The 24,528-nt window shown below is 43.2% G+C and overlaps 2 protein-coding genes across 2 annotated transcripts in view; one reads left to right on the top strand and one right to left on the bottom strand.

Annotated features, from left to right (window-relative positions):
* LOC309794915 (uncharacterized protein) overlaps positions 1 to 24,528 on the top strand; it is a 385,639-nt gene that overhangs the window by 202,437 nt on the left and 158,674 nt on the right. The gene's annotated exons all lie outside the window — the stretch shown is intronic.
* On the bottom strand, positions 9,517 to 22,593 carry LOC309794924 (zinc finger protein 836-like). The gene is made up of 4 exons (XM_082606871.1): positions 22,530 to 22,593; positions 19,422 to 19,512; positions 16,133 to 16,259; positions 9,517 to 12,265 (listed from the first exon to the last, which is right to left on the bottom strand). Exons 2-4 carry the CDS (start codon positions 19,434 to 19,436, stop codon positions 11,076 to 11,078), a joined length of 1,332 nt encoding a protein of 443 aa, XP_082462997.1. The 5' UTR covers positions 19,437 to 19,512; positions 22,530 to 22,593; the 3' UTR covers positions 9,517 to 11,075.

Below are 24,528 nucleotides of genomic sequence, written 5' to 3'. Positions count from 1 at the left end.
TGACATAGTGTGCTAATGCTACGTTTAAGATTTTTGCATTTATATTTAGGGGTGAGATTGACCAGCCTATAGTCTTCCTTCCTCAAAGCGTCCTTGTTGTGCTCGCTTCGGCAGCACATATACTAAAACGGGAAAGTGTCCTTGTGATCAGACCACTCTTGACTTTGATCCCTTTATTGGTTTTTCATTGTTTGGTTAAATAAATTTCTTAGCCATTAAAAAAAAATTCCCCCTTATTGTTCTGTTTTCCAGATTTTACCAGGTATTGTGCATATTAATACCTGACTTGCATAGGCAGCTTCTTTATCCTGGTTGACACAGAGCAGACAGTGCATCCAGATGGGGCCTCTCAACAATCCCTGAGGCCCAGAAGCACTGACACCCCATCTCCAATCCATGGGTGTGAAATCTGAGTGGAGACGACAGGGACTGAGGGAAGGACCCAGGTGACTGTGATGTACAACTGTCAGGCAGGATACTTCAGAGTCAGGGAAGAGGAACGAGTCCAAAGAAGGGCATTTCACAAGGACAGACTGTGAATCAACTGAAAATATGATTTTACCTGAGAAAGAGTCATTCCTGACTCCTGTGCTTTCCCCTTCCTCCTCTTCCTCTTAGCAGAACACAAGAAAAGGAGAAAACAAAATATTAGACGAACTGGTAAAACTAGGATTTGACTGTTAACATAAAAGATCATTGACAACTTTACCAAGTGTCCACCAAAACAGTCTAAAATTATTTGTTACATACCAAAGAGCTTTTCCAGTACAAAAGATAAAGAGGAGAGAGCAGGCAGGCCTCCAAGAAATCTGAAACATATTTTAAAAAGAAACAATTTGTGAGGTTTTTCATCTAATAATTGTGGTGTCAGAGTTTTAAAAATTTGACAATATATCATGTTTAGAGAAGAATGACTTGACTTGATTATACAAGACCACCAAAGCTTGTTACAGAAATTAATGATTATTTATAGGGAAGTAGAAACTGAATGAAAATTTATTCCAAGCTACAAAAAGAATTATATGTAAAGAGATGAAAAAGAAAAGAAAACCCATCACAAAAAATGAACACTTTTAATATTCCTTTTAAAAGGTACTATGTAGGGGCTTCCCTGGTGGCACAGTGCTTAAGAATCCGCCTGCCAATGCAGGGGACACAGGTTGAAGCCCTGGTCCAGGAAGATGCCACATGCTGTGGAGCAACTAAGCTCGTGCGCCACAACTACTGAGCCTGAGCTCTAGAACCCGCGAGCCACAACTATTGAGCCTGCGAGCCACAACTACTGAAGCCCATGCGCCTATAGCCTGTGCTCCACAACAAGAGAAGCCACCGCAATGAGAAGCCCGTGCACCGCAACGAAGAGTAGCCCCCACTCCCTACAACTAGAGAAAGCCTGCGCACAGCAGCGAAGACCCAACACAGCCAAAAATAAATTAGATACAACATTAAAGAAATAAAAAATGTTTTAAAAATATACAAAAAATAAAAGGTACCATGTAGTGACAGATTCCACCATTTCTTGCCCCACGTGTCCTCTCCCTACCCCTCTGCCCCATGTCAGGAAAAGGGAAGCGGGTGACTCACAACTTAGTGGAGCAAATCACTGCCCCCTGGCTAAACAGGGTTTGCAAATGGAAGTTATCTTCTGATACAAATAATTACAAAATGCACATGACAGGAGTTCTGCAATGCTCATCCTCATCTGTACAGTTAAAGAAAAATTAATTACATTTTAAAATAACAAATCATGTATCACAACTTAATCATCCACATCCAAACAACTCACCATCCATCTGCATCCAGCTCCCACTACCTACCTGCACTACAATGTGTTTCCACTTCATGAGGTTTATGTCTCCCTATTTTGTTATTTGTCTCTGCCTCTCTTCTTGTTTCCCTCCGCTCTCCCGCTGTTCCTGCCCTATTTCCTCCCTCACACCTGTCCTGCCCCACTCTGCAACCTGTTCCCCCTCTTGATGCTTTCTCCCCAACCCTTCTGATTGCCCTAAATCTCTATGTATTTCTGCCTTTCTTCCCCCACCTGCTCCCTCTCTGCCCTTCGGGTTACACCCCTTCTGTCCCCGTTACACTCCCTTCCTCCTCCCTATCTGGCACCTCAGATGGCTGCGCTTCCTTCCTGCTCTCTCTCTCTCTCTCTCTCTCCCTCTTCTCTTCTAGTCACACTTTGTCCTCTTTCTCTCCCAGCACCACGTTGCTCTGTAGCCCAAGTTTCCAACCCTTTCATCCTCTCGCCCACTCTGTGTGAAGTGCCTCTCCTTTGTACCCCCGTCCCGCCGCTGACCCAGGGCCCCTCTATGTTGCTCTCCCATCCCTGCAGATCCGACTTTTTAAAAATTTACTTCTTTATTTTATTCACCTATTTCAGTGCTTAATCGCTTTCATTTCCCTGTCTTTTTACAAGTTCTCAGCCACCCCCTGTATTCCCATCGATTCTCCCTCATTCTTTTCTCGTTCTCAGTTTATTTCTGTCCGTCTCTGTCTCTGCTTCTCCTGATCCCCCTCGCCCACGTATTTACAGAGATGGTGACTGAATAAGATGCCCGCGTATCGAAAGAGTAAATTTTCCAGCGAGATGGACTTGGGACGTAAGAACACTGGGTGTCACACGCCTGGCCCAGGTCACTCCCCGCCCCCTACGCCGGGGAAGAGGAAGGGCTGACTACCAAGGGGAGGCCGGGGAAGCAAAAGGAGCGGCCTGAGTTGACGCGAGGACAGAGGGGCGGGGAAGGAGGGGGTTCCGGAGAGGGGCCGGTTCTGCAGAATCCCAGGACCGGGGAGGGGACGAGGCCTGTCCGGGAGCGGGCGGCCGGTGCTGCCCTCCAGGGGCCGAGAGGGCGAGGCTGCGGGGCGCGAGTCCACCTCGCGGAAGGGGACGTTACATGGTGGGGCGGGGGCGGAGCTACTAAAGCGTTTTAAGCAGGAAAATGTAGTGAAAGGCGGTGTCTACGTGGACCGAAGGCAGAAAAGCCAAGGGCAGGGACCAGCCGCGGAGCGAATTCAAACCCAAATGAAAAGATACCCGACCCGTAACGGCAACGTCTGGATTTACAGGGGTAGGAGGGCCGGGTGCTGGGATTTCAGGTCCACAGTCACTCGTAACACCCTGAGGTTTGAGTAAAGGGAGCCGGGTAGCACAAATTTACACTTCAAAGGAGACACTTACCCCCTGCAGCTCGACCTTCACTCCGAGCTCCCCACTTCCGGTTCCGTAAGAAACTGAGCTGAGTTAGAAGAAGGGCTTCCGGGGGCGGGGCCTGAGCGGAGCGCTAGCGGCGAGGGGCGGGGCGAGGAGGGAACCAGTTTTGTGAACGGAGCACCGGGGGTCGGGGAGCAGTTGGTGCTTCTCCGTAACTTGGAGTAACATCTTACGTTGTGTAGGCTACTTAGGTGGGAAGCTAATATGTTTCCTCCTAACAAGCTGAAAACGGTTTCAATAAAAACCTGTTTTTGCCAGCAGGTTGCTCGCATGTCGTGTTTGTGAGGCTCAAGCAATTCAGTGGTTGGAAACGTGGGTCTCCAGTGGGTTGCTGTGGGGCAGTGGTTGGATCCCGGAAAATTTCCTGCAATTAGAACTAATTTAAGCAGTTTAAGGAAACAAGAGCTGGACTTGCCTCTGTATTACACACTAGAATGAGAAATGAAAAAACACTCCCAGTGTAGAATGGGCCATTTCACAGTGACACCTTACAGAAGAGATTTTCCTTCCTATTCTTCATTCAGCCAGGACTATAAACTCAACACTCTCTTGGTTCCAGACACTCAGAGAGAAAACCTAGCATCTGAGGATGGAGGACTAAGGCATATGATAATTTCTGTCACTAATCATTGCTTTTAAAAATGCAATACATTTTTAAAAAATTGTTATAAATTGCCTTGTTCTTTTTGCTAAAGTGTTTTGCCTTTACTTAAAATCACATTCCGCTCCCCCCTCCCCCAGTTTTGATACGTATTTGACTTACATCACTGTGTGAGTTTAAGTTGTACAGCATGATGTTCTGACTTACATAGATTGAAATAATTACCGAAATAAGTTTAGTAAGCATCTATCATCTCATCCTCAGGATAAAAAACAAACTCCACTCACATACTCTGTCCCTAACATCTTTTCCCTTTACTTTTCTCTGTTCTTTAGGTGGAAATATGAAATTCAAAAATTCACATTTCTTATTAAAACTATGATGGCCACTTAAAAAGTAGGTAATATTTAGAAAAACATGTGAGACTAACGTTTCGCTGAAAACGAGACAAAATCTAAAAATGAAAAGGGTTTTGCTCTCAATCGTCACCCTTCTTAGTCATCCAGCAGCCATGCTGCTACAAGCAAAGTAAAGACTAAGTGCTCATGGAGATAGAAGGGGCAAAGGACCCATCACATCACAAACTTGGCCTTCTGGACTTCTTCTTATGTGAGAATGATAAACCTCCAACTTCTTTCAGTCACCATTCTCCAGGTGTTCCTGATGAGTATCAGGTGTTCCTGATAAATAGGATTATTATTTTCTGATGGGTATAGAATGAAGCCTTTCAGAAAGAATCTTGAATTCAAAATTTTGTGGCTTAGGACTTCTCTGGTGTCGCAGTGGTTAAGGATCCGCCTGACAATGCAGGGGACACGGGTTCGAGTCCAGGAAGATACCACATGCGGCGGAGCAACTAAGCCCGTGCGCCAAAACTACTGAGCCTGGGCTCTACAGCCTGCGAGCCACAACTACTAAGCCCCCGTGCTGCAACTACTGAGCCTGCGCGCCTAGAGCCCGTGCTCTGCAATGAGAAGCCACCACAATAAGCAGCCCGTGTACCACAACGAAGAGCAACCCGCGCTCACCGCAACTAGAGAAAGCCCGTGCACAGCAACGAAGACCCAATGCAGCAAAAAAAAATTTTTTTGCAGTACGCGGGCCTCTCACTGTTGTGGCCTCTCCTGTTGCAGAGCACAGGCTCCGTACGCGCAGGCTCAGCGGCCATGGCTCACGGGCCCAGCCACTCGGCGGCATATGGGATCCTCCCGGACCGAGGCACAAACCCGTGTCCCCTGCATCGGCAGGCGGACTCTCAACCACTGCGCCATCAGGGAAGCCAAAGCAAAAATTTTAAATAAATAAATAAATAAATAAATAACATTTTGTGGCTTAAAAAGACTTTATGAAAACATCACTTAAGTGAGTTAACAGCTGTTGAGCACATGTTGCCTAGAATTCACACCGCGTTAACAAAATATAGCATGAGAATTTATGTCAAATGTTCAGAATGTTAGGTTGTAATGTCACAGGAGTAAGGAATCCAGTGCCACGAATACTTCCATGACCATTAAACCTACTGGTCAATGAGCCTGTGCATTCCAGCACCCTTGTTTACACTGGCATCATGGATTCACTCATCCTGTCAGCCGTGAATGATTCCCTCACTGAGGATCCAGCAGGAGATAAAATCAATACCCTGCTTTCAGATAGCTTCTGTTCTATAAAGGACGGTCAAAAATAATGAAATAAATTAAATAATTCAATAATATATGAAATTTAATGGAATGATGTGTGTAGAAAGTCAAAGGAGTCTACAGAAACAGAGAAAAACTGCAATTTGCAAGGTGTCATGATATAAGAACACCCCAAAATCTATTATAATTGTATATACTAGCAATTTACAAATGGAAACTGAAATTAAAAATATAATATCATGTTTGAATGTTCAAAAAAGAAAAAGTAGAAGAAAAATGAGTAAATCTAACAAAACACTGACTTTCATGAAACAGTAATGAAAGAAATCAATGATGAACTTTTACTTACATTTACTTATGACATACCGTATTGAATATGACATATCATATTCATTGATTGGAAAACAACATCGAAATGTTGTTAAATTACCCCAAATTGTCATACAGGTATAATGCATTTCCAATCTAGATTTTTATGGAACAACCAATATTATTCTAAAATTAATATGGAAAAGCAAAAGAACGAGAAGAGCTACAGCATCACAAAAATACTGAAGTGGCTGGAATCATTACACATGATCTCAAGATTTCTAATATAGTAACAGTAATCAAGATTGTGTGGGATTTGTTGAGGGACAGACACACAGACCAAAGGAACAGAATGAGGAAAAGAGAACCCCACACAGCTACAAGTAACCTTTAACAACATGGGTGTGAGCTGTGCGGATTTACTTTTTAACACAGATGCCACAACAAATTTAATAATAATGAAAACATTTGAAACGTTGGGAGAATTGCCAAAATCTGACACAAAGTGGCTGTCGGAAAAATGGTGCAAAGACTTCCTCCATGCAAAGTTGTCAGAAAACTGAAATTTGTAAAAAAATTGCAGTATCTTGAAGCACAATAAAGCAAATTGCAATGAAAGAGGTATAACTGGATTGACATAATAGGAAGTTACCATAACCACAATTATATATGCGATAGTCGATTTAAAAATGGCAAGTTAAACTCATAAAATTAACGATAGATGTGTGATTTAAGAATTTAAATAACTTAGCTTATTAGAGTAGCAAAATGGTTAAGATACCTCTCTTTGAAGCCAGTCAACATGGATTCAATTCCTGATTTACCCACTTGCTGGGATGGGACTAAATAAGGCTTTAAACCTGTCATTGTGCCAAGCTGCTTCATTCATGAAATAATAAACAACAGTACTTTTCTTCAGAGATGAAAATCTAATATCTTATTATGCATAAAGCAATAATAACAGTGACTCTTACTAATCAAAATCAAGAACACTTATCAAAGAAAAATATATCATTTGGGGATGGGAGGAAACTCTAAGTGGAGGATATCAGGTGTCAGTTGGCATGCTAAACAGAACAAATCTTTTCACTGGAAGATCCTCTGGCAATGAGAAAGGACAGAATGACTTCCAGGAGTTGGGCAATGGGGATTATCTCCTTGCCACAGACTATACTTGGATTCTTGCCATCTTTCCTTCTTATGTATCATGATATTTTCATTCTCTTCACTGCATGCTTCTTTACCTCCACACACTTGCTTTTCAAGCACCTGACCATAGCCAACTCCCAGAGAAAAAGATTTCCTGGCACCATTTTGCCATTTCAGTTCTTTCATTGAACTAAAGCCCCGAAATAACTCTTTCATCACGTTTACAGTACACCTATTTTGTGTCATTGCTTATATGCATTATCACATCACAAAAGTCCCAAAACAACTCACTGATTTATACACCCCTTGTTGCAAAACAAGGGAAATATGCAAGGGAGGAAATAATCATGCAAAAACAAAAAGTGTATAAAAAACATTTTACTATACTAGAAAATTAATGATGGAACATACTGCTTAATACTGTAATTTGAAATACAAATTTTAAGTCTTTGGATAATTGATTCTCTAGTAAATTGTTTAGTGATATCATCAACTAAGCATTTCCAGACATTAATTTTTAGTAAACTAGTATAAAGATATCTTAGACAACTTATCTAAATAAAATCTTTACAGCATTTCCAAAAACCAAATTGATTGTTTTTTTTTTTTTTTGGTGGTGCTGCCTAGCTTGTTGGATCTCAGTTCCCTGACCAGGGATTGAACCTGGGCCACAGTAGTAAAAGTCCCGAATCCTAACTAGATCACCAGGGAACTCCCTACATTTTTTTAATATTCTTTTCCATTACAGTTTAACCCAGAACATTGAACATAGTTCCCTGTGATATACAGTAGGACCTTGTTGTCCATCCATTCTATATATAATAGTTTGCATCTACTAACCCCAAACTCCCGGCCCATCCCTCCCCTACCTCTCCTCCCCCTTGGCAACCACAAGGCTATTCTCTATGCCTGTAAGTCTGTTTCTGCTTCATAGATAGGTTCGTTTCAGTCACATTTTATTTTTTTATTTTTTATATTTTTTGCTGCACTGTTTGGCTTGTGGGATCTTAGTTCCCGGACCAGGGATCAAACCTAGGCCGCTGCAGTGAAAGCGCCAAGTCCTAACCAATGGACTGAGGAGGAATTTCCTGTGTCATATTTCAGATTCCATAGATAAGTGATAGCATATGGTATCTATCTTTCTCTTTCTGACTTTCTTCACTCAGTAGGATAATGTCTAGTTCCACCCATGTTCCCAAAAATGGCATTATTTCATTCTTTTATGGCTGAGTAGTATTCCACTGTATACGTGTACCACATATATCCATTCATCTGTCCACATCCATTTTTTAGCAGCCGGTCAAAAAATAAAATAAAATAATCCAACTTGAACAATGGAATGTACATGTGGTGCAGGACAAGAAATGAAATAAATCAGTAGCATGAAGAAAAGTGTGGTCTTTCCTAACCAAGAAAACAGGATTTTCAAGAGTAAACATCCAGTGTTTTATTAAAGAGACTCACATCTTTTTTTTTTTTTGCGGTACACAGGCCTCTCACCGCTGTGGCCTCTCCCGTTGCGGAGCACAGGCTCCGGATGCGCAGGCCCAGCGGCCATGGCTCACGGGCCCAGCCGCTCCGCGGCATGTGGGATCTTCCCGGACCGGGGCACGAACCCGTGTTCCCTGCATCGGCAGGCAGACCCTCAACCACTGCGCCACCAGGGAAGCCCTCACATCATTTTTTGATGTTTGACTACTTACAACTATATATTAAGATTCACCATAACCTCTCCTTATTTGGCCTATGTGGTGAAGAAGACCAAGTCTGAGGGCTTCCTTCTTTGATACCAGCTGGAAGCTCAAACCATCAGTGGTTATCCTTCCCTAAGCCCAACCCAGTAATCACCTTAGAACATCAAGTCATTCATCATTCCGTTATGTCAAACCATTGTTTGAACACCTTGGTATTCTTCCCTGTCCCCCTAGAAAGTGGAATTACATAACAAACATTCTCATAACACTTCAACATTAATATCAATCTAAATGACCAAACTAGACTTTGCGTGGAGTTCCACCCTATTCCAGTGAATAGCCACAAGTGCAAACTAGCAACAACAAAAACTGTTTTGGTGGTGATATGTGAAATTTCTAGTTTATCTATCAAGCAAAAATCTTCCCATTGTATATTGTTTAGTATTAAGAGAATACTCAGGAACATTGTTATTTTCAAATTATTTCACTGAGCGGTTCAAGGACAAAAGTGAAACTGGATGATTTAAAATTTTTCTAATATTTTTTATGTGCTTCTATATTCCTATTTTTCCTTCATATAAATCAAGGTGCACGATGTTAGATTTACTGGGCACAAAAAAGATCACGAAGAAATACATTCATACACCACGTATTCATGAATAGGGATGAGGTTACACATTCACAAGGTGGGGTCACTTGCCCCCAAGACAGAAAACCAAGAAGTGATTGCAGTTTCACCCCTCGCAGGAATGTCACCTTAAACCAATCACTCTGGAATTTCCCGAACACTAGTGAGGTAATCTGCAGGATAAGACTAAGACTTTGGTGCTACTTTCCCCTCAAAAAGGTAACCTTGCCTGAAAGAACCTTTTCTTTTACTAATAACATTCTTATTCCACCAAGTTACTGCATATAAAAGCCTTCCAATTTGTACAGCACCGTTTAGGACCTCTTTAATTTCTAGGTGGGATACTGCCCAATTCATGAATCATTCAATACAACCAATCAGATCTTTAAATTTACCCTGTTCAATTTTTGCATGTCAATAAAATTCAGTTTGAGATAAACTGCTATGTGACTTGCATTATAGCCATCTGAATATTCTGGAATAGAGTGGAGGGAATAATCAAGTACAAATTATGAGTATATAATCCCCAAATTATATGTTGTTTGATTCCATATTCGAAAGAAATTGCTATAGCTTCTTTCCACCCTGACAGCCTAATGGTGCATTCTTAGCGTTTATTGTAAAGCACCAAGACAGGATAAAACTGTGTTGGTAAAAGAAACAGGATTCAACCAGGGTCATAAGGAAAGTAATTAAATTTTATTACATCTGTGTGGTTTCTCTCCAGGATAAATATTCTGATATCTAGCAACAAGTAAGTAATAATTTGAAACATCACCATATTTATTGCATTTTATTTACTTTTTTTTTTTTTTTTTTTGGCTGCATTGGGTCTTCATTGCTGTGCGCAGGCTTTCTCTAGCTGCTCTAGATACAGCAAGCGGGGGCTATTCTTCGCTGTGGTGCGCGGGCTTCTCATTGTGGTGACTTCTCTTGTTGCAGAGCACAGGGCTCTAGGCACACGGGCTTCAGTAGTGGTGGTTCACAGGCTCAGTAGTTGTTGCTCGCGGGCTCTAGAGCGCAGGCTCAGTAGTTGTGGCGCACTGGCTTAGTTACTCTGTGGCATGTGCGATCTTCCCGGACCAGGGCTCAAACCTGTGTCCCCTGCATTGGCAGGTGTATTCTTAACCACTGCCCTACCAGGGAAGTCCCTATTGCATTTTAAAGTATGAAGTATTTGGTGAACCCTCAGTTTAAGGCACAACCAAAAAGCTTTGCCATATTCAGTACATCTGTAATGTCCTGTTGCGTATAGATTATCTGATGATTAATGAAATGTGAGCCCTGAGTAAAGGTTTTTCCCATTCATTGCATTTGTGAGGTAATAATCTCCAGAATGAATTATTTGGTGAATGAATTTGTTGCCTAAAGCCCTGGTCAAAGTAAATACATTTACCTGATATTTCTCCAGTATGACTTTTCCAATGAAGCTAAGATGTGGACACTTGTTAAAACCCTGGCTTAAAGTCCCTCACCAATATAGATTACCTGACAGTAAGTTAGACTTCAAAGTACAATAAATGATTTGCCATACTCATTATAGTTGAAAGGTTTCTCTCCAGTATGAATTTTTTGGTGCACCTTAAGGTACAAATTTTGACTAAAAACTATGAGACATTTATGACATTTCTACGATTACTGTCCAATATGGCTTATCTGATGGTAAGTGAGGTTTTGCCACAGGCATGAATGTGCATGTTTCCTCCCACTATGAATCTCCCATGGATTTAAACTGTCAGTTTTGAATGAGGACCTTCCCATAGATATCACATTAATATGGTTTCCCCTCTGTATTTATTATCTGATGTGTAGTGAAGGTTCAGATGTGAGTAAGGTCTTTTCAACACTCATTATTTTTGAAAGGTTTCTCTCCATTATGAATTCTCTGATGCTTTGCAAGGGTGGCTTTTTGACGAAAGACCCTGCCGCACTCATTACATTTGTAAGGTTTCTCTCCAGAATGAATTCTCTTATGAACTGCAAGGTTTGATTTCGGACTAAAGATCTTGCCACACTCATTACATTTGTAAGGTTTCTCTCCAGAATGAATTCTCTGATGAACTGCAAGCTCTGAATTTCTACTAAAGGCCTTGCAACATATACGACATTTATGTAACTTCTCTGCTGTATGGATTATCTGATGACGCCTGAGTTTTGAGCTCTGACTAAACGTTTTCCCACACTCATTGCATTTGTAAGGTTTCTCTCCAGTATGAATTCTCTGATGACTTGCAAGGATTTGTTTTTGATTAAAGACCTTGCCACACTCACTACATTTGTAAGGTTTCTCTCCAGTGTGAATTCTCTCATGAACTGCAAGGTTTGATTTCCGACTAAAGACCTTGCCACATTCCTTACATTTGTATGGTTTCTCTCCAGTATGAATTCTCTGATGAACCATAAGGTTTGAATTTCGACTAAAGACTTTTTCACATATATCACATTTATGTAATTTCTCTCTGGTATGGATGATCTGATGTCTACTGAGGTGTGATCCCTGAAGAAAGGTTTTGCCACACAGATTACATTTGTAAGGTCTTTCCCTGGGTGCTTTCTGGTATTTTGTCAGCAATGAGGGATGCATAAAATCACTCTCATGTATATTAGAAATGTTGGCTTGGACACCAGAAGAAATTCCTTGAAGTGGTGAACATGAGGCATTACTGCTAATAGTCTTGTCAGCTTGATTAAACTCATCAATTTTCTCTTCACTTTTAAAAATATGCAGGTCATCCCGAGAGCTTAAGGCAAGGCTGTTTTCAATAAGCTCAACTCCTGCGGTACTTCTACCGTGTCCTTCTCTCTTACCAGGGAGATTTTGGTTATGGGTTATAGTCACGCCTTTGTAATTTCTTACCTCAGCTCTCCGCTGAGACTCAAGGTCATAAATATTTTCCTGGACAACCTTGAAGTAAAAATGTTTGATTTCATTCCTTTCATGTCTTTGCAGCATTATGGTTTGGAATACTTCTTCTCTATCAGTGTTTGCTTTTAGATGTAATTTCTTGATCACAAGTATACGAGAAATATCTACAAGATACAAAGAATCATATGTATCCAACGCATTGTAATTCACAAATAAATATTTCAAGTTACATACATGATACTACACTAAAAATAGTACTTATTTCAAAGACAGTTATGAAACTACCTACAATGATCTTAAAAACTGTAGTAAAGCAAAAAAAAAAAAAAAACAGGATTCTTGGGGCTTCCCTGGTGGTGCAAGTGGTAAGAATCCGCCTGCCAATGCAGGGGACACAGGTTTGAGCCCTGGTCCAGGGAGATCCCATATGCCACGGAGCAACTGAGCCCGTGCGCCACAACTACTGAGCCTGCATCCTAGAGCCTGAGAGCCACAACTACTGAGCCCATGTGCTGCAACTACTGAGCCCGCATGCCTAGAGCCCATGCTCCGCAACAAGAGAAGCCACCACAATGAGAAGCCTGCACACCACAATGAAGAGCGGCCCCCGCTCACCACAAGTAGAGAAAGTCCATGCACAGCAACAAAGACCCAATACAGCCAAAAATAAAAATAAATAAATTTTTAAAAAAACAATAGGATTCTTTACTAAAGAAAAAGTGATCAGAGGTAATTCTAATTGTTTTAGGGCACCCTATTTTCAAACAACCTATGACAAAAACACTCACATTAAACAAACTGGTATTAGCTATCAAATAAAGTGTACTTTTCCACCATGACCCCAAAGCACATGACAGTTTTGAATTGGAAAAGTAATCTAGCACAAAGAAAGTGAAGAATTTGACAAAACAGTTTAATCAACCAAATATTTTTCTAAATACCTCTTATAAAACTATGTACCTATGAAGAAGTATAAAACATTCTAAAAGTACAGAACAGTGGAAAACCTAGGCAGAACACTTTACCATTAACCGGAGCCATATCTTTCTGGATCCATCTACTAGAGTAATGGAAAGTAAAACAAAAATAAAGAAATTGGATCTAATTAAACTCAAAATCCTCTGCACAGAAAAGGAAGCCATAAGCAAAACGAAAAGACAGCCCACAGAACAGGAGAACATATTTGCAAATGATGCAACTGACAAAGGGTTAACCTCCAAAATAAACAAACAGCTCATACAACTTAATATCAAAACAACAAGGACTTCCCTGGTGGCGCGGTGGCTAAGAATCCACCTGCCAATGCAGGGGACACAGGTTCAAGCCCTGGTCTGGGAAGATCCTACATGCTGAGGAGCAACTAAGCCCGTGCGCCACAACCACTTAGCCTGCACTCTAGAGCCCGCGAGCCACAACTACTGAAGCCTGCGCACCTAGGGCCCAGGCTCCGCAATAAGAGAAGCCACTGCAGTGAAAATCCCGTGCACCTCAACAAAGAGTAGCCCTCGCTCTCCACAACTAGAGAAAGCCCATGGGCAGCAACAAAGACCCAATGCAGCCAAAATAAATAAATAAAATAAATTTATTTTAAAAAACCACCCAAAAACACTAATTCAAAAAGATACATACACTGCAATGTTCACAGCAGCACTATTTACAATAGGCAGGACATGGAAGCAACTTAAGTGTCCATCAACAGGTAAATGGATAAACAAGATGTCGTATATATACGCCATGGAATACTACTCAGCCATAAAAAAGAGTGAAATAATGCCATTTGAAGCAACATGGATGGACCTAGAGATGATCATACTAAGTGAAGTAAGCCAGACAGAGAAAGCCAAATATCATGTGATATGGCTTATATGTGGAATCTTATTTAAAAAAAGGTACAAATGAACTTATTTACAAAATAAAAAGAGACTCACAGACATAGAAAACAAACTTATGATCACCAAAGGGGAAGATAAAATTTGAGAACCTAGGACTATGTATTTCTTTTTTTTAAATGAATTTATTTATTTATTTATTTATTTTTGTGCCACCAGGGAAGTCCAGGACTATGTATTTCAAAAGCAAGTTTCAGAGGCAAAATCATGCAAACTTAGGAGAATACAAAATTAGGAAGGTAGACTAGGTAGAGCAGTACACGAGTGAAAAAAATACAAGATATGTTTGTCAGATATTATAGGACCTTCAGATGGAACCATGCACTCTACCTACAGATGCCAAACCAAAAGCCTGAAAGATGCACATATTCCCCCCATGAGGGACTGGGGATTAAAAAGAGGATCTTGGGACTTCCCTGGTGGCGCAGTGGTTAAAACTCTGCATTCCCAATGCAGGGAACAAGAGCCCACATGCATGCCACAACTAAAAATTTGCATGCCACAACTAAGGAGCCCTCCTGCTGCAACTAAGACCTGGGAAAACCAAATTAATAAAATATAAAAAATAAAAACAAAATAAAAAAATTAGAAGAGGATCTCTCTGTACACTGTCCTTACAGTTTTCCTAAGTAACAATAACAGAAGATCCAGCCAACAGGGCTAGTACACACATCCCTGAACTGTGTGGCAAGAGGAGAACAAAGTAGACAGGACTTGAGACAGCTCCATGCAGGTTGTGAGGAGCCAGATGGAATCAAAGAGCCCAGTGTTTTCCCATCTTGTCTGGGTCTTCTAAAAACATCCAATGGGGATGGAACCAAGAAAGGTTCAGGGATTAGTCTGGAGGCATCAGCTCTTATCCATGTGGACTGAGAACTAAGCATCCAGTGGAATCATGCCCTGAAGGAGAGATGAGGGGGCAGGAGACCCCTTTAAAAATCCCACCTCATGGGCTTCCCTGGTGGCACAGTGGTTGGGAGTCTGCCTGCCGGTGCAGGGGACACGGGTTTGAGCCCTGGTCTGGGAGGATCCCGCATGCCGCGGAGCGACTAGGCCCGTGAGACACAACTACGGAGCCTGCGCGTCTGGAGCCTGTGCTCCGCAACGGGAGAGGCCGCGACAGTGAGAGGCCCGCGCACCGCAATGAAGAGTGGCCCCCACTCGCCGCAACTGGAGAGAGCCCTCGCACAGAGATGAGGACCCAACGCAGCCATAAATAAATAAATAAATAAAAGAAACAAACTTAAAAAAAAAAATCCCACCTCATGCTGCTCAAGGTCAAGCAACAACTAGTTCACAGGTACAAGACAGCAGTGTGGTAGATCACGATACTTTGCCTTTGTCTCTGGTAGAGCTGCAGTACCACCGGAGGGTAAAAGAACACACTATATATGCTGAAGGACAATGTGGTAAGTTGGGGAGAAGAAAAATTTCCTCTGAGGGCTCACAATAAGAAATTATCTTGTGTATTCCCACAGAACTCTCCGATGAGGGGAGAGTTAACCAAACACTATTAATAGTGAGGTTTCCCCTCGGCCTTTCTGAGATCTGACCTATGTTCACACTTTGATACATGCTCAAAGGCACTCACATCACTCTCAACAGCCCAGCACTCTTTCTCTTGCTACAAAGTGGGTCAAATATTCAGCTGAGAAACAGAAATCCATCCACACAAGAAGAAAGAAAGGTGATTTCCTGTGACATTTCAAGAACTCTAATTCTTTGTTCAACTGAAGATTACAAATGAATCTAGAAAAATATTTCAAAAATTCATCTACTTTTCCCCCTCCTTCTGAATGCACACGGAACAGTATAAAATGCAGAAATGTAGCTCACTTCCTAGAACTCCTAACTCAAAAGCACAGGAGTAGAAAAATAGGAACGTGGGTATATTAAAAGTTTGCCATTGAGCTTTATGAATACATAAGCTCTGAAACAACCTCTGATAAATCATGAAGTGGGGAGATCATCTAAGGAAAGGTAGGATTAAACTCCTGATGCCACATCATGAAGCTTTCCAATGTCTGAGATAATAGGGATTTCGGATCAGTCAAGCAAACAGGGCCTCCCAAGAGGCCCACAAGAGAAAATGGAAAGATACCCAAGGGCAGAGCCCAACTTCTAGAGGGAAGTTATCCTCACCTAGGGAGACCAGGTTTCTGCAGGTCTCCAACATCACGTCCCTGTACAAGACCCTCTGAGCAGGGTCCAGGCATTCCCACTCCTCCTGAGAGAATTCTACGGCCACATCCTTGAAGGTCAGCTGTGTCTGAAATGAAAACACATTTAACCAAAGAGCCCTGAGGAGATTCTTGTTTTCACACAAAATGAGAAGAGGACAGGGGAGTAAGGATCAATTCAGTTGAAGTAAATATTCTGACAGATCCATGTAAAGCTATTTGAAGGAAACTGTCATTCTCTAATTTAATTTCTTAGGCTTTCTTAACATTATGATATCCCCCATCAATCAATGGATTTTTTCCTTTTGTAGTCAATACATAAAATACATACAAATAAAATTCAACAATGGATTGTCTATGCAGAAGTGTTACATATTATATTTTACACACTGAGTGATATTTAATATCTAGGTAAGCTACACTAAGAGTGGTATCTTCTGGGCCTCCCTGGTGGCGCAGTGGTTCAGAGTCCACCTGCCGATGCAGGGGACACGGGTTCGTGCCCCGGTCCGGGAAGATCCCACATGCCACGGAATGGCTGGGCCCGTGAGCCATGGCTGTTGAGCCTGGGCATCTGGAGCCTGTACTCCGCAACAGGAGAGGCCACAACAGTGAGAGGCCCGCATACCACAAAAAAAAAAACAAAACAATTATAAATATATATATATACATCTAACATTAGACCTCCCTGCGAAATGGAGCAAACATTAACAGAAATAGAGAAAGAAATAGACTAGAGCAAAACGTGAGTAAGAGACTTCAATACTCTAGTTTTACAGACGCATGAAAACGAAAAGAAGGTCAATAAAGAAACAGAAGACTTGGACAACACCATAGAACAACTGTACCTAACAGACATGTACAGAACGCTCCACCCAACAACAGCGGAAAACACATCCTTCGGAAGCACGTGTGAAGCATTCTCCAAGACGGAACATACCTTATACCACAAAACAAATCTTAACAAATTTAAGATGATTGAGATGATAAAAAAATATCTTCTCCAAACACAATGAAATTGGGAATTCCCTGTCGGTCCAGTCTCCATGCTCCATGCGTTAGGGCTCCATGCTTTCACCGCCAAGGGCCCGGGTTCAATCCCTGGTCAGAGAACTAAGAGCCCACCAGCCAAAGTGGCCAAATAAATAAATAAATAAATAAGCACAATGAAATGATACTAGAAATAAAGAGCAGATGGAAAACAGGAAAATCCCCCCAATGTGGAAATTAAGCACCTCATTCTTAGAGAAGCAGTGGGTCAAAGAGGAAATTATAAGCAAACGGGAAAAAAATCTGAATAAAAATAGAAACACAGCATACCAAATTTATCACAGGTAACCAAAGCTGTACTAAAATGGAAGTCTACACTGAGAAATGCTTACCACAAACAAGGGGAAAGAGGCACACTCTACACTACTGTTCAGGAAAGTAATAGACTTCCTGGCTGGAGCCATTAGACAAGAAAGAGGATTCTAAGCTACTCTAATTGAAAAAGAAGTAAAATGATCTTTTCTTTTAGGTGACAAGGTTATATATGTACAAACTAAAAAGGTCCCACAGTAAAACAGCTATTTCAAAGAACAACTTTAAAAAGCTGGAGCATAAAACATCAGCACGCAAAAATCAGTTGCATTTCTGTATACAATGAACAATGTCAAAGAAAATTAGAAAACAATTCAATTTACTATAGCATCAAAAGGAACAGAATATTTAGGAAAAAATTAGCGAAGGAGGTGCAAGACTTGTATACTGAAAACTACTAAATGCTGCAAAAAGAAGTCCAAGGAGATACAAATAAATAGAAACATACCCTGTACTCATGGATTGGAAGACATAATATGGTTAAAATGACCATATTACCCAAAGCGCCCTATAGATGCAATGGACTCCCTATCAAAATTTCAATGGCAATGTTTGCAATAATAGAAAAAATCATACTAAAATTCATATGGAATCTCAAGGGATCCCAAAGAGCCAAAATACTCTTGAAAAAGAAGATGGAGGCCGTCATATTTGGATGTCAAAACATATTACAAAGTAATCAAGATGATGTTGCACTGGCAGAAACACAGACACATAAACCAATGGAACAGATGAGAATATCAAAAATAAGCCTTTGAATTTATATAAAATGTATAGACAAGGATGCCAAGATTGCAAAGGGGAAACTCCAGCCTCAATAACAAATGGTGCCGAGAAACTAGATCTGTTAGCAAAAAGATGAAGCTGTAAATCTACCTACAGCAAAGGTAAAAACTTCTGTGTCATAGGATACAACCCAGAGTAAAAAGACCACCTCTGAGGGGCTTCCCTGGTGGCACAGTGGTTAAGAATCCACCTGCCAATGCAGGGCACACGGGTTGAAGCCCTGGTCCAGGAAGATACCACATGCCGCAGAGCAAATAAACCCGTGCGCCACAACTACTCAGCCTGCTCTCTAGAGCCTGCAAGCCACAACTACTGAAGCCCACACACCAAGCGCCCATGCTCTGCAACAAGAGAAGCCACCGCCATGAGAAGCCCACGCACCGCAACGAAGAGTAGCCCCCGCTCGCCGCAGCTAGAGAAAAGCCCACATGCAGCAGCAAAGACCCAATGCAGCCAAAAGTAAATAAATAAATTTTTTAAAAAAAGACAACCTCTGAGGAATGGAGGTAATGAAAGTGATATGAAGAATTTCCAGCTGTCAGAGATATAGGTTGATTTCAAGACTAAATTTGCTAATGGACTAAAACGCCCTCTACCACTGATGTCTGTTTCTGAACTTTCCATTCCATTCGCAATCATTAAGATTTGAAGTCAGTGATTTACTCGTTTAGCTTAATTGCCTTAAAAAAGTCTGAACAAATTGCCCATAATTGGTATGATTTCCAGATTTTACCAGGTATTGTGCATATTAATATCTGACTTCCATGTGCAGCTTCTTTATCCTGGTTTACAGAGAGCAGACAGTGCATCCGGATGGCACCCTAAAAAATCCCTGCTGCCCAGTAGCACTGACACCATGTCTCTAATCCATGGGTGTGAAGCCCTGCCCAGGACTGGGCCCAGTGGAGCCTCTTCACAAGTCCCAGGTCACTGGGTCATGGGGAGGCGGGATCTAAGTGGAGATGACAGGCCTTGAGGGAAGGACCCGGGTGACTGTGAATGTACAGGTGTCAGGCAGGACACTTCAGAGTCAGAGATTAGCGAGTCCAAAGAAGGGCATTTCTGGAAGAACAGACAACAATCAACTGAGAAAAAGACTTTACCTGAGAAAGAGTCATTCCAGGCTCCTTTTCTTTCCTCTTCCTCCTCTTCCGGGCTTCTTACCCAGGTAGCAATACTCTTTAGAGGTTGACCCTGAAAGTTGGAAAGATGCTGTTTAATGCTCAGAATCGACACACCCCCTTCCTGAGTCACCACCACACACACAGGGAAGCCCTCAGCACGTGGAACAGACAGTCCTCTGCTGCCCACTGTCCCAGGAGGGGCTCAGGACAGTAACTCCCACACAGAGACCAACAGGTGAGTTTCCCACCCTTTCCTTCAGATCACGCTCCCCTCCCGGTGAGGCCCTCACGTACCCAGCAGCAGCGGGCACCTCAGCTGGACCCGACGATCCCCTTCAGGTCACAGACCAGCCCTGATCCATCCCCACGCAGAGCAGAACCCTCACCCTCAGCCCAGATCTCAGCCCTCAGGAACGGGGGGACTCAGAATCCTGATGCTCAATGATGCATCCGGATTGGAATCACCTGGGGCACCTCAAATATTACTGAGATTGGACCCCACACCGACAATATTAAGTGAAACCTCTGGTCAAAGGGTACAAAACATGTATATGAAAAATGCCTCAATGACCTAATGGGAGGCCTGTGTTGAGCAACACCCACAGAAGCCTAGTCCAGCACAGCCCCCACTTTCTTTTTTTTCCTAGCTTTACTGAGGTATAATTGATGAGTAAGAATGGTGTACATATGAGTCATCGAATGTGGTTATTTTACACATGTAAACACTGTGCAATAATAATCACAATAAAGTAACTTTCAACTCCATCAACTCACAGTAATCTTTGTATCTGTGTGCTGACACCTAAGTATTACTTAATTATTAAACACTTAAGTATTACTCTCTGGAAATTCCAAGTACATAATAACACAGTGGATTCACTATAGTCAGCATGCTGTACATGAGATGTATGTGTTGTACACATTTACAACTGAATGCTGTATCCTTCAACCAACATCTCCCCAGTTACCACACTACCCAAACCCTCGTAAGAACCTTCATACTCTACGGCTCTATAAGTCTGATATTTCTACTTTCCACAAAAAATGTCTGTATTTTTTGTCATAATTTATGGATGACATAAGTTTTCTTTTTTCTTTTTTTTTTTTTTTTTTAGATGTTGGGGGTAGGAGTTTAGTAATTTATTTATTTATTTTTGCTGTGTTGGGTCTTCGTTTCTGTGCGAGGGCTTTCTCTAGTTGTGGCAAGCGAGGGCCACTCTTCATCGCGGTGCGCGGGCCTTTCACTATCGCGGCCTCTCTTGTTGCGGAGCACAGGCTCCAGACGCGCAGGCTCAGTAGCTGTGGCTCACGGGCCTAGTTGCTCCGTGGCATGTGGGATCCTCCCAGACCAGGGCTCGAACCCGTGTCCCCTGCATTAGCAGGCAGATTCTCAACCACTGTGCCACCAGGGAAGCCCATGACATAAGTTTTCTACACCCATTCACTTGTCAACAAACATTTGGTTCTTCCCACATCTTGCCTGCTGTGAATAATGCAGTAATGGTCAATGGGGGGCAAATATTTCCCTCACTATAATGATTTTGTTTCCTTTGGATAACTAGCCAGAGGAAGGTGTCACACACTGTTTGCCTGTTCTCTGTTTAATTTATTGAGGAACCTCCACATTGTTTTCCATAAGACCATAGCATTTATATTCCCACAAAGCACAAGGGTTCCCTATTCTCCGTAGTGTGTGTGTGTGTGTGTGTGTGTGTGTGTGTGTGTGTGTGTGTGTGTGTGTGTTTGAGACAGGTAGGGAGAAGACAATAGAAGAAGCAGCACTGGTCTGGCAGCAAGAAAGTAGCAACGGCACCTGCCCAAGGATGATCCTATGGACTGCCGAGCATTGTGGCATTCCTGGCCCTCTTGGAAAAATCTTTCCCTACATCAACGAACTTAACGGCCCTTCTCAGGTTCCGTCCACAGACAAATACCTAGCAGAACATCCCTAATGAAAACCATCTGCCGGGCTTCCCTGGTGGCGCAATGGTTAAGAATCCGCCTGCCAATGCAGGGGATATGGGTTCAAGCCCTGGTCCGGGAAGATCCCACATGCCGTGGAGCAACTAAGCCTGTGCACCACAACTACTGAGTCCACGTGCCACAACTACTGAGCCTGCGTGCCACAACTACTGGAGCCCATGCTCTGCAACAAGAGAAGCCACTGCAATGAGAAGCCCGTGTACCACAATGAAGAGTAGCCCCTGCTCGCTGCAACTAGAGAAAGCCCGCGCGCAGCAACAGAGACCCAATGCAGCCAAAAATAAATAAATAACTTTATATTAAAAAAACACTAGGACTTTCAGGGCTAAATTTATTTTTACTGTCTCTTTGCAAGACGCTCAGCCGTCGTCTACGTTCTCATCCGTTCTCCCTTATTCCTTCCTCCTCAGATTTTCGCTTTCTCAGTCCTTCTCTGTCTCTGCTTCTCCTTATGCCCTCGTCCACGTATTTACTGGGCTGGCGACTGAATGAGATGCCCCCCCTACGGAAGTGCATATTTTCCAACGGAGTGAAATTGGGGAATGACAACACTGGGTGTCACACCTCTGGCACAGGTTACCCCGCCCCCCTCAATCTACGCCGGGTGAGGGGAAGGGCTGACTAGGAAGGGGAGGCCTGCGGAGCAGAAGGACCAGCCTGAGGAGACGCGAGGACAGAGGAGCGGGGAGGGAGGGAGGGGGTCTCCGGAGAGGGGCGGGCTCTGCAGAACCCCAGGACCGGGGAGAGGACGCGGCCTGTCCGGGAGCGGGGCGGCCGGCGCTGCCCTCCAGGGGCCAAGAGGGCGAGGCTGCGGGGCGCGAATCCACCTCCCGGAAGGGGACTTTACATGGCAAGGACGGAGGTAGTAAAAGGTTTCAAGCAGGAAAACGGCGCGAAAGGCGGCGTCCGCGTGGATGTAAAACCCAAGGGCACGGACCGGCCTCAGAGCAATTTCAACTACAAAGTGAAACGACCCCCACTTTGAATTTACTTAGGATGGAAGGGCGCGGGCGAATATTTTAAATTCCGTAGTGAGTCCCACACTGTGAGGATGTATGGGGGAACCCCGAAGTGCGGGTACACTAGAAAAAAGAAATCACCCACCGAAGAGGAACTTGAGATCTCCGTAGTAACCCCGGCTCAGCCCGCCGCTTCCGGGTTCGTAGACCATTGCGCAGGCGCAGAATGCTTTGAAGGAGCAGCCCGAGGGCGGGGACTGCGAAAGGCGCTTACGCGAGGAGGCGGGGCGAGGAGAGCGCCCAGGCCTGCGGGAGAACACCCCACAGTGGGCGGGGAAGGAGGCGGGGCCTCTGCATCCCCTCCCCCACCCCCAGCCTTACCTGTAAAGCTACTCTTAGGGATTTAGAAACGTGTGTCTTTTGAACTCTGTGTAGCCCCTTGGCCTCCTGCTTATTTTGATTTACTGTTGAAACCAGTTAGATCCATTAAACTCTAACTTAATAAATAATAAACTGTAACCTGTTTTTGAGGATCAAGCCCACTTTAATTATTTTTAGGAAAGCTTGCACATCCTGCAAGGGTCATTTAGCTAAAGATATTTGTCCAAGTTGTTTTTTAGAAACTTGGAGTCAGCTGTGTCCAGTTTGATGCCGAGCTGGTTACAACTAGTTAGAACCACTGACCCTCCACCTGCGCATCTGTGAGTGTCTGCTCTGTGACATTTTGACATCAGAGGGCCAAAAACTCCACCTTCTGAACAAGCTAAGAGCCATTTTCTGAACGTGAGTTCCATGAAGAAACCTGTAGCTAAGCTGAGCTGGTGCAGAACAAAGATTACCTCACATTTTTCTTATCTCCAATCACTTTTCCCGTGTCCCAGGCCACCTTCTTTCTTAATCCTTAAATACCAGAGGGCCTTGTGGTCAGGGAGGCAGATTTGATGTTTCTTCTCCCATCACGTAGCTTGGCTGCCTCATGAATAAACCTTTTCTCCTGCAAACCTTCACGTCTTGCTGAGCATTGGGCAAAGGAACCTGGTCTGGTAATGTAACCAGATAGGGTAGGGGGTCCTGGGAGAAAGAGAACCAGGCATGGCTTTCTTGACATATGAGAAACCATTTTTGCCTTAGCCATTTCGTGATCTAAGCCTGACCACAATGCTTGCCCTTGAACAGGTCTCAGGAATTAAAGATCTTAAGGGAATAAAGGAACGCAGAAACATAGCCTTCTATCAGGCAAGAGAAGTTACAATAGCAAAGATAATATATCAGTTGTAAAGACTCCCAGTTCTGTTTCAATAGTAAAGATTAGCCTGAAGCACTCAACCACCAGGTCAACTGGAACCTAAGGGATGTTGATGTTGACCTTTTCTGACCCTCTTGACCAATCAGCTAAACCTTGGACGCTGTTCACAGCCCAAGCCCCTTCATGGATATGCATGTACCATTAGCTTAAAACTTCCCCTTAAAAAAAAAAAAAAAAAAAAAAAAACTTCCCCTTTGACCTCTCTGGCAGTCAATTGGTTGAGACAACACGCTTACACTGCGGGGTCAAGGATTTGATCCCTGGTCGGGGAACAAAGATCCCGTATGGGGCTTCCCTGGTGGCGCGGTGGTTAAGAATCCGCCTGCCAATGTAGGAAACACGGGTTCGAGCCCTGGTCCGGAAAGATCCCACATGCTGTGGAGCAACTAAGCCCGTCCGCCACAACCACTGAGCCTGTGCTCTACAGCCTGCGAGCCACAACTACTGAAGCCCGTGCACCTAGAGCCTGTGCTCCACAATAAGAGAAGCCACAGCAATGAGAAGACCGCGTACCACAACGAAGAGTAGCCCCTGCTCACTGCAACTAGAGAAAGCCCACGCACAGCAGTGAAGACCCAATGCAGCCAAAAATAAATAAATTAAATAAATAAATTTAAAAAAAAAAGATCTCGTATGCTGCACGGCATAGCCCCCTACCCAAAAAAAGCTTCCCCACTTTTGCTGTTAGGGAGACACTGCTTTGGGAAAGATCCCCAGTGTTCTCCTTGCTTGCTGTAAGTAATGTCCTTCCTGTGAATTCCATGGTGGTCCAGTGGTTGGGATTCCCGGCTTTCACTGCTGGGGGCTCGGGATGGATCCCCACTCAGGGAACTAAGCT

This window comes from Mesoplodon mirus, assembly GCF_964341445.2.
Source record: "Mesoplodon mirus genome assembly, chromosome: 19".
NCBI classification, from domain to species: domain Eukaryota; kingdom Metazoa; phylum Chordata; class Mammalia; order Artiodactyla; family Ziphiidae; genus Mesoplodon; species Mesoplodon mirus.
This window is presented reverse-complemented; position numbering and strand designations above follow the sequence as displayed.

What these genes read in the sequence shown, in the direction of transcription:
- LOC309794924 (XM_082606871.1), bottom strand. An exon ending in CAGAAACCTGGTCTCCCTAG is followed by an intron (nt 12,266 to 16,132) that starts GTGAGGATAACT and finishes TGTATCTTGTAG; the next exon opens with ATATTTCTCGTATACTTGTG.